Raw genomic sequence first — 13,432 nt, forward strand, 5'->3', positions numbered from 1 at the left:
CAACATGATTTGACCCAACTCCGGGAGGCAGTGGAAGACAGGAAGGCCTGGCGTGCTCTGGTCCATGGGGTCATGAAGAGTCACACACGACTAAATGACTAAACAACAACAATGTCTCTCTCCACCTCTCTTTCTCATGAGTATATAAACCATTCAAACTGCATGCTTTAAACCACATACTCATGATCATGACAGTATGTATCCTTGGGAGGGAGTTCACCCTGCTCATGTTGAAATTTGCATGCACCAATAGGAGTTGGTGGGGGTGGAGTTAAATGGGAAAAAGAAAAGGAGAGAGAGGGGGAGAGTAAGAGTAGGTGGCTGAGAGTGGATAAAGAAGGTTGTTTAGTTGAGCGTTAACAACATTGACTGGACTTTCATCACTTGTGATAATAAACATTTTCAACTTGGTATTTAAATGAAACGTTGCCTGGACCTCTGTCATTAATAGAGAAGTTGATGCAATCAACTGGTGGCAGCTGAGCGACACGTAGCGTGCACTTTTGCTTGGTGAAATGACCAAGGGGCACGCAGCAACATGATAGTTAGGTATGTAAAATAATTACATTTCGGTTATTATAATGATAATTGTTTGGCTGTGTTAATGTCCTGCTACAATTATTGCTGGTGTAGTGTAATTTGTTATTTTATTTGAATCTATTTACCAGACACATCGGCCCCTACAGTTGAAGTAGGGGACTCCCCCCAGCATTTTGGCATGAGGCACACATGCTGCTCAGACTGTGGCACCACCCCACATAATTTTTTTTTTTCAAATTGACACCATAATGTTATCTGTCTGATTCTAGTCTGGCTGTGATAGTTGATTACTGAGGTCAGGGGAATTTAATCAGTTTTAATCAGTTCTGACCACCATTGTATTAGACTAATTCTGCAGTTCTGGATTGTTATCACTACAATCTAGGGATATGAAGAACCTTTGTCGATGTTTTTGGCTGTCTCAGTTTGGCAAGACAGTTTCACAAAGATTTGTCAACCCACCTCTCAGGAGACCCTACCACTAGTATAAGACAGAGATATCTGTGACAAACCCAGACCTACTGGGACATGCCACAGTTTCACTAAGCTGCCACCAACCATTCCCTATAAGAAGTCACACAGACCAGGGATGGATTTTTAACAAATAAAGGAATAAGGTTTATTTAAACAACACACAGGGAAAATAAAATGATCAGGTGAATAAGATACAGTAACGTGGCTTAGTCTCAATCATACATACACACAGTTTGGTTCACACAGAACACTTAACTTGAAGCACAGACCCTGAACCTATCAGTTCTGGCTACCCATACAGACACCTGAACCAATCAGGTTGGTACTGACTGACACACAGTAGTACCCTGTCTGACACACAGACTCCCACTCAAGCTTCTTCTCTCAGCTCTTCTCCAGCTTCTTCACACACGCTCCACATATATATACAGTACAGCCCCTCCTCCTGATGTCCCGCCTTCCACTCCCCATAGGATGGAACTTTCCCTCCAAACCCATGACAGACAGGTAACATCAGTGCTGTATGTAACACCTCCCCTCTTTATAAGTTGTTTTGTAGGGGGAAAGCTAAGGTGCTTTTCACCAAAAAACAACCTGGACCCAAAACAAACAAAAACAGTCATATAATAACATACAATACCATACTTACTTATACTTACACTCTAAACATGTCAATTAGGCATTTAAACATTTACCATTTCCAATACATCAATTTACCTTTATTCATACAAACCAAGTTCAAAAAACAGGTACATTTAACCTTTAGTCATCAAATATATACATAGTCCATGTTTCTTTCGCCGTCTTCATTCTTCGGGTCTTCTTGACAAGGCGTCAGCAACACAGTTCACTGACCCTCTGACCACCTTCACTTCAAAGTCATAGTCTTGCAGGTTTAAAGCCCACCTCATAAGTTTGCTATTGTGGGTTTTCATTGTCTTTAACCATTGCAGTGGTGAATGGTCAGTGCACAGAATAAAATGTCTTCCCCAGATGTAAGGCTTGGCCTTCTGGATCGCGTAGACTATGGCCAGGCACTCCTTTTCCACGGTTGCCAAATGTCTCTCACCTTTCTGGAGTTTCCTACTCAGGTAGGACACTGGATGCTGGTCACCATTCTCATCCTCCTGGCAAAGAACTGCTCCTACCCCGCTGTTAGACGCATCGGTGTAGATGATGAACTCCCGGTCGAAGTCTGGAGCACGCAGCACTGGATAGTTGATGAGCGCCTGCTTCAACCTCTGGAACGCCTCCTCACAGTCGCTGGTCCACGGGATGCGGTCATCAGTCTTCTTCCTCGTCAGATCGGTCAGCGGAGCCGCAATCTCGCTAAACCTCGGGATGAACTTTCTGTAGTAGCCCACCAACCCAAGAAATGATTTGACTTTTTTCTTGGTGTTGGGTCTAGGCCAATCACGAACGGCTTCTATTTTGGCCTCTAGGGGTTTTATCACTCCTCCCCCTACCATGTGACCCAAGTATTTTATTTCTGGTCTACCCAGCTGCAGTTTGTTCTCTTTGCAGGGCCTGGGCCAAAGCACTCCCTCCCCTGGGTTAAAGTGCCTCTCCCTGCCTTCCTGGTCATCCCAAGCTTTCTTTCTGACCTTTTGAGCTTGCAGGGTCTCTGCTGCCAGCTCTAGGTTTCTCTTTAGGTCATTCCTTAAAGAGTTTATATATGTCACAACGTCTTGTGGGTCATCCTGGGTGATCTGCTCCCAATTTTGTTGGATTAAATCAAGGGGCCCTTTCACCCTTCTCCCAAATAAAAGTTCAAACGGACTGAACCCGGTACTGGCTTGTGGCACTGATTGATAAGCAAACAAAAGGGATTGCAGCTTCTGGTCCCAATTGTTTGGATTCTCAGCCAAGTAAGCCCTAATCATGCGCATTAGAGTCCCATTGAACTTCTCAGTTAACCCATTACTTTCAGGGTGATAGGCAGTGGTTTCCTTGTGCTTAATTCCACAGATTTGCCATAAGCGTTTCATGAGCTTCGCTGTGAACGATGCGCCCAAATCTGTGATTATTTCTGAGGCAAATCCCATCCTGGACATATACCCCACCAAGGCATCTGCCACTGTGTTAGTTTCAATGTTAGTCAAGGGAATGGCTTCAGGGTACCTCGTGGCATGGTCCACAATGGTGAGAATGAACCTGTTCCCCCTCTTTGTGGCCTTGGGCAAAGGTCCCACAATATCCACCCCTATGCATTTGAACGGAGTGTCAATCACAGGCAAAGGGCACAACTTTGCTTTGGTCCTGTCGCGGCTATTCCCCTGCCTTTGACACACATCACATTGTTTACAGAACTCTTTGATCTGCTTCCCTATTTCAGGCCAGTAAAAATTCTGTGTGATTCTCTGCTGTGTTTTGTTCACCCCTAAGTGCGCAGCAAACATGTCAGAGTGCCCCCTTTGTAAGATCATGGGGCGATACTTTTCAGGTACCACTAGCTGACTTCGGATCCCATCTCCCCCTTTTGAGGTATTCCTCAGGGTCTCTCTATACAAAATCCCCTTTTTCTCTAGAAATCTCACTGGGGTTTCAGGTGTTAGCTGGGCGTCAGTCACCTGTTCAAAACACTTTTGGAGAGTGGCGTCTGCCTTTTGCTCTTGGCCAAATCGGCTGTCTGTGGTTAAGGTTTCCACCACAGCTTCTGAACTCCCCTCTGCTTCCGTCTCTGGCTCATCAGTACCCCCCTGAACTGTCCCCGTGGTGGCTTGTGAACGTGTAATCACTAGCACCCGTTTCACATGTTCAGCCAGGTCATTTCCCACGAGCACGGCTGCTGGCAGAGTCGATGAAATCGCTAGCCGCCAAACTCCCCTCCAGCCTTGAAAGTTCACAGGTACCTCAGCTACTGGCAGTGAGATCACCTGCCCCTCAATCCCTGCCACCTTCATGCTCTCATTTGGGATTATATATTCCCTAGGAATAATATCTGGATGGCACAGGGTCACCTGGGAACAAGTGTCCCTTAGCCCCCGATACTGATGGTCAAGTATTCCTACGTCCACCCCTGCTGTTTCAAACAACTGAGAATCTGTTCTCACGAGCAAGCAGCGCTTGACCTCCACAAGAGGACCATTTTCCTCAGCCTGATCAGCAGATGTCACTGTTCCAGATTGAGTAGCCATGGCAACAGGCTCCCTCAGTGACAAGGAGCTTTGCTCTTTCTGGACACAGAACACAGCTTTTGGCTTGGTTCCACTCGAATCCTGAGGCACAATTCCTTTTAGCTGCTTTAATTTCTCACACTCTGAGATTAGATGGCCCTTTCCCTGACAGAAATAACATTTTCTGCTATATTTTGAGTCTTTCTCATCTTGTTTTGGTTTTCCCTCCAAAATCTGAGGTCTTGGTTTCATGTCTGAGGGCTTCCCTTCACCATGGGCCCCTCCCCCTTGCTGGCTTTTCCCTGGTCCCTGAGAGTACTTGCTGTAGGTTTCTTTAGGTTTCCCCATCGATTTCCCCTCACCCAAGGGCTTTCTTATTTGTGAAATAAAATCCGCGATCTCGGCTGCTTCTGCCACAGATTTTGGTTTCCTTTCCCTCACCTGGAATTTCAGTTCCCCATGCAGGACTGAATAGAACTGTTCCAGCGCTATCAAGTCTTTAAGCTGCTGGTAGGTCTCTGTCCCCTCCTGAGATAGCCATTTCTCTAGCAGCCTCACCAATTGGGCCCCCACTTGGGTAAAAGTCTGCTCTGGTTTCTTGGTGATTGACCTGAATCTTTGCCTCAGCTGTTCCGCATTTATCCCATGTCTGGCAAACACCAGTTTTTTAAACTCTGCAAAATCTTTCATCAGTTCCTCTGGCATCTCTGCATAGACTTCTGCAAGGCTGCCACTGATTAAAGATCGCATGATGGTCATCTTCTCAGTGTCCCTTACTGAGAAGTCCACAAACGCTCTTTCCACTAGGGAAAAGAACACTTCAGGACAATCTCCCTTGTGGTACACAGGGAATTTCTTCAGGTCAGCTTTAGACAATTGGCCTCCCTCAGAATCCCTATTGTTATTATTGTTCTGGTTCATCAGTTCCAATTTTCTCAACTCAAACGCCATTTTCTCTCTCTCCAATCTTTCTGCTCTTTCCATTCTCTCTCTCTCTAATTCAAATTGTCTCTGTTTCTCTCTTTCCCTTTCCTCCATTTCCCTCACCCTCAGTTCATGCTGTTGGGCTATGAGCAATTTTCTGAGTTCTGGGTTCTGTTCTCCCGTGCTGTCACCTTGCACTGAGCCAAATTCATCCTCAGAACCTTGGTCAACCTGGGGGTCTTTCACTTCACCCATTTCTGCCATTTGGCTTCGAGTCAAGGGCATAATCCCCCCCCCAGAACAGGCTGCTTTCGAAAGTCAAGCCTCAAAATAAAGCGACCACTTTTTTTTTTTGCCTCAGAACCAGCTTTCTATAGATTGCTGCTGTTCTTCAGCACTAACTTGCAACAGTTGCGAGCCAGAGTCTACCCCCCTCTGCTAGGCCTCTCAGCAGGCAGGCTAGATCACTGCTACTACACAGTTTTGCCTCAGCCTTTTTTCCCGCCAAAACAGGCTGCCTCAGAGCTCCCTAATCTAGTCCCCAGTTGGCACGTTCTTCCACTAGCGCACCTCCCCGTGAGGTACACCTAGAAGATTACCTACGCACCTCAGATTGTCCCTGACTAGACCCCCCTTGCTCTGGGCACACTTGCCAAGGCTTTGCTGGACCACTGGACAACTGGACCAGTCGTATCCCACACGCTGGACACCAATCAATGTGACAAACCCAGACCTACTGGGACATGCCACAGTTTCACTAAGCTGCCACCAACCATTCCCTATAAGAAGTCACACAGACCAGGGATGGATTTTTAACAAATAAAGGAATAAGGTTTATTTAAACAACACACAGGGAAAATAAAATGATCAGGTGAATAAGATACAGTAACGTGGCTTAGTCTCAATCATACATACACACAGTTTGGTTCACACAGAACACTTAACTTGAAGCACAGACCCTGAACCTATCAGTTCTGGCTACCCATACAGACACCTGAACCAATCAGGTTGGTACTGACTGACACACAGTAGTACCCTGTCTGACACACAGACTCCCACTCAAGCTTCTTCTCTCAGCTCTTCTCCAGCTTCTTCACACACGCTCCACATATATATACAGTACAGCCCCTCCTCCTGATGTCCCGCCTTCCACTCCCCATAGGATGGAACTTTCCCTCCAAACCCATGACAGACAGGTAACATCAGTGCTGGGTTTGTCACAGAGATATCAACTCTTTTTTTCTGTTGTGGTTTCTAAAATTTGCACAAATTATAATTTGCACAAAACTCCTATCCTTTTGAAAAAAATAACATATTTCTCCCTTTTAATAGTTGTTCAAACAATAAGCACATGAGGACAGGCTAGGTAATCAAAATGCATAAATTACCTATCCAGGGTTACTACATTTATTAGTCCACATTACAAATCAAAATTTGTTACACTTTCCAATTTGGTACATTCAACAGAAATCTTACAATGAGGTCATTTTTGTGAGAGTGCATTGTCTTCTTTACAGAGTGAGGATGAAGCAAGTAAAAATCTATAAGCCTCTTATCTCTTACCAGACTTAAGAGATTTCATATGAAAATTTGTGCCAGAAGAACTAAAAGGTGTAGGAGAAACAAATTACCAGGCTGCTCAGCCATAAAGGCCTCCAGTTCCCAGAAACAAATATGATGAAAAAAGAAGCTCAAGAGTGTTATCCAGAGACAGCCAATTGTGTGCATTTCATGTCACAACAACTATTTCCTCACAGCTATAAGGAACTGAAGCTGAAAGTGCCATCTCAACAAGTTATTCAAATTACAGGCGTACAAGAATTTAGAAAAGTTTGGTTTTAAAATCTTTATTGGCTCTGGTGTATTCTGTAGAATACTGTATTCTACTGCAGGTCACAATACTGCCACATAAGGAGCCAGACCTTTGTTTTAATGCCATACAATGAATTTTTTAAAAATTGGACTTTAAAGTGTCTCTCTTATTTCAAGGAGGCAGTTTCCTTCCATCAAGGTACCAAAAAAACAACACCGGTATTGAGCAGTTGTGAATGGTAATGGTACTTTCATATGTACACACTTTTATTGTTACAGCATCGAGCCATATAAATAAAACAAAATTAAATGCAGAGCTTCAAGTACTGACATATGCTACAAAAAGCCAAGTCAAATAAGCAAAAGGCACTAAAACTACAAATATGACAATATAAGACCAATGTCTAAGTTTGGCTATCTATTCTGCCTACTATGGCATGCCGCCCAAAATTTCACTGCCAGTTCTGTAGTATTCCGATTTTGATCAATTAACAATTGGTTACAGTAGTCCGAGTCTGACTGGCTTGTCATGTCTTTTAAGAGGGGTGTAATATATTTTCCTCGAATCTTGTTATGCCTGTTACATCTGAGCATCATATGCTCAATGGATTCTATCTCACCAGATCCACAAGGGCAGAGTCTCTGTTCCCTCGGGATCTTCTTAAACTTGCCTTCCAGGTCTGCTGAGGGAAAGGCCTCACATCTAGCCAGAGTAAAGGCTTTCCTAAACTTATATGTCTCAAGCTGTGACAAATAGGCCATGGGGAGCACGTAATATTTGTGCGTGTCCATCGCTCTAAAGTTGGGGCATCTACCTAGATCTATCTGTCTTTCCATGTCCATTATTCTCTGTTTGAGGGCTGATTTTGCTTCATCCCATTGCATACTCAGTATTGCTTGTGGAGAGAAGCCCATAACTTGCAATTTGTTTAGGACCACTTTCAGCCACTTCGATTGAAAATTGTCCTTTAGAAGTAAATGGTTAGGGAGGCTAGTGTAATTTTAGCTACTATTCTTAGTGAGCCTGTCTCTAAACGTATTTGTGCATTTGGTATGCATCTTGGTACTTCAAGAATTGCTCTAAGGAATTTAGTCTGAACCCGCTCTATCGGGTCAAAGCAGCTAGATGGAGGCCCTATAAAGGTGCCGTAGAGCATCTGGCTGACCACCTTTGCCTGAAAGAGTTTTTGGGCTGCTGGAATATATTGACCCCCCTTTGGAGTAGTAGAACATTTGCTGTTTTTTCCCCTTGGGTAGCTGCATATTGTATATGAGCCTTTCTGTCCCCAGTGGATTGAAGGGCCATACCTAGATATTTAAAACAGGAAACCTGTTCGAGAGATTGCCCACTTATCATCCAAGACCTTTTTTTTGTCTTCTACCAAAGGCCATAATTTTTGTCTTTTGATAATTTATTTCTAATTCCTTCATTTTGCAGAAGTCTGCAAATTTCTTAAGGGCTCTCTTTAGGCCGATTGGAGTTCTTGCTAGAAGTACAGCATCGTCCGCATAAAGAAGGATAGAAATATGAAAGACATACTTTCATATAAAGGATCAATGACACGATGTTAAGAGGCAGACAATTAATGGAAAAATGTTTAACTTACAAGATGTTGTAATAACAGGGGCTTTGTTTTTCAGATAAATCAGTTAGTGAATAGCTTTGGAACCAGCCAGGGAAGGAAGTGGGTTTCTTGAAGTGGGTGATAATAAAGGTCTCCTATATAGCCCTAGTATGTTTTTGGGTATGCTACTGCAATGAGCAAGTGATGCAAGGGCAGAGACACACAAAAGACAATAGTTATGTTCTAAATCAGAGATTAAAGTTAGAGGAAATGCTAATAAAATACATGCAGGACTGCAAAAGTGTACAAACACCCATGACAGTAGATTTTCGAGAGTCAGAGGATGAAAGCAAAGAGTTTGAAGAACAAGAAGTGTACCAATCAGCAATTGGAAGTTTACAATATCTAGCAAACTGGACAAGGCCAGATATTGCTGTAGGAGTCAATATTCTGAGTAGGCATACTGCAAAGACAACACAAAAACACTGGTTGGGGGTGAAAAGATTATTTAGTTACCTAAAAGGTGCCCTTGACACATGTTTTGTTAATACAACCCTCTAGTGATTTAAAATCAAAGGTTTATGTAGATAGTGATTGGGCCAATGACATAGCTCACAGAAAATCAGTATCAGGTTTCACAATAAAGTTTGCTGAGACATTGGTGGGATGGAAAGCAAGGAAGCAAAGTTCTGTTACCACATCCACTGCTGAGGCAGAGTTTGCTGCTCTTTCAGAAGTGTGTTCAGAGCTAGTGTGGTATAAGCAATTGCTTATAGCTCTGAAAATTAAAATGGATCAGGCCATAACAGTGTTTGAGGACAACACCACATGTATATAGATGGCAACTACAGAAAAAAATGAGAAGTAGAAGCAAACACAATGTTTGAGAGGCAGTAAAAGAAAAACTAATTCAACTGCAGTATTGTGAAACAGAAAAGAATGTAGCAGACATTCTAACAAAACCACTGAATGTATAAAGACACACAGACCTAACTGAAGAATTGGGAGTATGTTCTGCTCAGGTGTAAATTAGGAGGGGGTGTCAAGGATAATTTCCACATTGAGGCAGAACAAGGCCTATTGTAATCAGCAGCCATACTTGACAGGTGTGCAAAATGATGACTCATGCAGTCTGAGATGCTGCAATGTCCACATTGATTGGCTGTATGTAAATGTGCATGTGTATAACTGTGGGGACATGTGGAGAAGGTGTAGGATCTTTTCTAATGAATGTCGTGCTGTCATTCTGCTGGTTTGTACTGCTGAACTTCTGTATACAGTGGTGCCTTGACTTACGAACTTAATCCGTCCCAGAAGATGTTCGTAAGTCAAAATGTTTGTAAGTAAAATCAGCATTTCCCATAGGAATGCACTGAAACCCAATTAATCTGTTCCGGCTGTTTTTTGTTCTTATGTCAAGGCACCATTTCTAAGTCAAAGCATTAGTTCCCAAACGAACTAATACAAAACCGGTTAATCCATCCTCTACCACTAGGGGGAGAATTTTTCTTCTTTTAACCTAAAATGAACTTAGGTTAAAAAAAGGGCAGGAAAGGAGGGAGGGAACAATGGGGAAAAGAGGAAAGAACAAAAGAAGGTCATCACTGGGGCACACTGTCATGAGTGCTTCCGAAGACCTAGACCCAGAAGGGTTAACTGTGGCTGAAGAGAATGTGGAGACATCAGAAACACCTGAACCGCCTCCAGATTCTCCCTCCACAGCAGACAGGCTTCGGGGAAGGCTTCGGGAAAGACTCAGGACAAGAAGATCAGAGGATCGCTCAAAGGCTTTCCACAGAGACCTACGTTCATCTAGTCCTGAGTACTAGCAGAATAGAAAGCTTTCCAGCAGCTCAAGGAGCTGTTTCATTATAAAACAAGCTTCCAGTGAAGCCAGAAACTTCGTGGAAGCAAGGAGTCAAAACCTTGGCTTGCATCTACATTTCCTGCATCTTGTTCCTGTCTCTGAACTCTGGACTTTGACCCTGGACTGCATTGGTATTGGACTCTGGACTTTGGCCCTGGACTTTGACATTGGACTTCCTTCTGTAAGTTGGTTTCTGGACTTTGGCTTTGCATTCTTGATATCTCTGACCCTGGACTGGTTTATCGGACTTCGGCTATTGCTAACCCCGGGAACGTGACACACACAGACCCCTCGGACAAAGGTTTGTGCTTTTAAGCACAAAAAGAGAGAAGACAGACAGAGAGAAGACAATGGGGGAGAGAGAGTTTGGAGTCTCAAACACATTTTAAACCCACACATGCTAAACCCACACATTTTAAACCCACACATTTTACAACACATTTTAAACCAAGCAACTTTTAAACAAAACACATTTTAAATCAAACCAAGCTCCTTTTAACCCCACCCACCAACACCTTTTTAAACAAAAGTGAGGTTACTTAGCTTTAGAGACCAACAGCCAGACAGACCTTCGCAAACAGTTTTCTGATTTTAAAACCAACAGCCAGCACAGAAACATAATCTCCCCACCTAGCCCAACTCTAAACTGCAACACCCCTGTACAGTAAATACAGTGTACTCACCCAGAACAGGCAGTCTCTCAGTTTTAAAAAAGAAAGTCAAAAATCCATAAATAAATAAAAATAAAAACCAAAAACACCAGTCCGTACAGTACAGTACCAAGCAGTACCAGGCGGTAGGCAGTCTGAAGTCTCCTTCCATAGCTACACTCTCTAACTGCTGGGGCGAGTGAGGTAGCAAACAAGCAGCCTCTTCGCTAGCCAATAGTTAACTGAAAGTTCACATTTCCCTCCTTCCCCGCCCTTTTTTCGTTCATAACAAGTCAAAGCAAAATTTTGCAAATGGAGCTGTTCATAACTCAAAATGTTCGCAGGTTGGGACTTTCGTAAGTCAAGGCACTACTGTATACAGTGGTGCCTCGCTTACCGATCGCTCCGTTTAGTGATGAAATCGCTTAGCGACAGGGTCTTGGCCATCGCCAGAGCGATCGGTTAGCGATGGCCCCTATGGGGATAAATCGCTTTGCGATCATGGCAAAGCGACCCTTGCACATCCAGGAGGAGGTGGGAGGATCCACCCGGAGGAGAGCAGAGCAGCGGGGGGCTAAGGGGGAGCCTCTCATCCCTGTGACAAACACGGCACTCGAAAGCATACGTGAATGCTCGGACAGAGAGTAATTTGGAGATTGTACACGCTAACATGTGCTGAGTGAGTCCTAGAACTCAGCTAGCCGTGAACAACTCCCCATCTTACAAGTCTGCCCTAATAAGAACACCCTTGTACTCTCAGATATTACTGTTAGAAAAACATGTGGGCTTTGTAGTTCTTAGACTTATCTGGCGCCACAGGCAGGACTCCTTAAGTATGCTAGGCCGAGGCAGCACTCTCAGATGACCCTAAGACAAGTTTACTGTTCAGGAAACCAATTGATTTTTATAATCATTATTTTATTCAAGAATAAGCATGTTTCTAGGTATCAAAACCAAACTAAGCCAAAGCAAGTAAATAAGCATTGTGCTGGTTATTTACAAATCTGTAGTGAGGCAAAGAAAACATGAAAAATATGCAAATATCCAAGAACATTACAAAAATGCAAAAAACAAGAAAAATAATAAAAACAGTTCCAATAAGGTAATCCATTAGGAAAAGCAAAATAGTCCAATTATGTTAGAAAAAGTCCATAGTCCTCAATAATCCTGTAGAAGAAAAATACTGTACAAAAAGAAAAATCCAGTATAAGAATATGTCCCATTGTCCTGTGAAAAATTCAAGATCATAGTCCATAATGAGTATTCCATAAGAAGTAGTCCGTAAAGGGTATTCCATAAGAAAATAGTCCATAGGCCAAAGGGTAATCTAGTATTAGTCCATGTATAATCCATGTGAGTAGGCCACAAGTAAGTAACGAAAAGACTGAAGATTAGGTCCTGAAAGACATTAGGGTGAGTCACGAATGACAATGTCCATAGGCAAAAAGTTCCTTTTTCAAGAGTAACTGGTAAGGCCTTATCGCTCCTTCCCACAATGTCATCCAATCACTATCTGTTGCTAGGCAAACAGTCCAGTCGTACCACATGACTTTCTCTCCCATGGGTAACAGATGTTATTTGGGTTACTGTGGTTTTCAAAGAGTCACAACAAAACCCATCTATCTTATCTCACAGAATCCTTTCTCAGGCTCTCAGAATAGCATTCTCCTTGCTCTCACTAGCAAACAACCCTCCAAATGGCAGCTTTGCTCCGCGGCATGGAAAGAAGCGCCGCCCCCACCCCCCCCACACACACTCCCTCGCTGGCCGGCTTCATCAGCTGCAAGCTTTGCTTGCCTTTTTGGCCTGGTCGGGCTCTTCTTGTCGCCCATGGTCATGGACTGGTGGAGGCGAGCCCCCCCGCCTGGCTTGCCTTGCGCCCAAGGAGCAGAGAGGGCTACGGGGCTGATTCCTCCTCAGACCAGCAGGCTCTGGTGGCGGCTGTTCCTGCTCCTGCTGCTGCTGCTCCACCGCTGCCAGGCTCGCGCTCCAGACTAGGCAGCGCAGGGAGAGCGGCCCCGCTCTTCTCTCCTCGCCTCCCTTGCCTTCTCTCTTTTTTTCCCTTCCCTTCCTTCTCGCTCTCTCGCTCTCTTCCAAGCCAGGCTCAAGCGGTCGGAGCTCTGGGCCCCCGGCGGCCAATCCTGGCCGGCCGGCCTTGGGCTCCGTTGGGGTGAGGGGAAGGGGAACGTGCAGCCATGGAGCAGAGAGGGCTATGGGGCTGACTCCTCCTCAGACCAGCAGGCTCCGGTGGTGGCTGCTCCTGCTCCTGCTGCTGCTGCTCCGCTGCTGCCAGGCTCCCGCTCCAGACTAGGCAGTGCAGGGAGTGCGGCCCCGCTCTTCTCTCCTCGCCTCCCCTGCCTTCTCTCTTTTTTCCCCTTCCCTTCCTTCTCACTCTCTTCCAAGCCAGGCTCAAGCGGGCGGAGCTCAGGGCCCTCGGCAGCCAATCCCGGCCGTCCGGCCTTGGGCTCCGTTGGGGCAAGGGGA

The 13,432-nt window shown here is 44.6% G+C and overlaps 1 protein-coding gene and 1 long non-coding RNA gene across 2 annotated transcripts in view; both read right to left on the reverse strand.

The window, feature by feature from the left end:
• Positions 1–1,130: 1,130 nt before the first annotated feature.
• On the reverse strand, positions 1,131–13,357 carry LOC144583518 (uncharacterized). Its single transcript, XM_078377397.1, has 2 exons — positions 5,662–13,357; positions 1,131–5,624 (listed from the first exon to the last, which is right to left on the reverse strand). The coding sequence occupies exon 2, from the start codon at positions 5,337–5,339 to the stop codon at positions 1,821–1,823; it is 3,519 nt and encodes a 1,172-aa protein (XP_078233523.1). The 5' UTR covers positions 5,340–5,624; positions 5,662–13,357; the 3' UTR covers positions 1,131–1,820.
• The window catches only part of LOC144583520 (uncharacterized), a 63,645-nt gene continuing 51,343 nt past the window's right edge, over positions 1,131–13,432 (reverse strand). Inside the window, exon 2 of the long non-coding RNA XR_013537327.1 lies at positions 1,131–1,546. This is a non-coding gene — a long non-coding RNA (uncharacterized LOC144583520). The remainder of the gene's footprint in view (positions 1,547–13,432) is intronic.

The sequence above is a fragment of the Pogona vitticeps genome, chromosome 6 (assembly GCF_051106095.1).
Source record: "Pogona vitticeps strain Pit_001003342236 chromosome 6, PviZW2.1, whole genome shotgun sequence".
Classification (NCBI taxonomy): domain Eukaryota; kingdom Metazoa; phylum Chordata; class Lepidosauria; order Squamata; family Agamidae; genus Pogona; species Pogona vitticeps.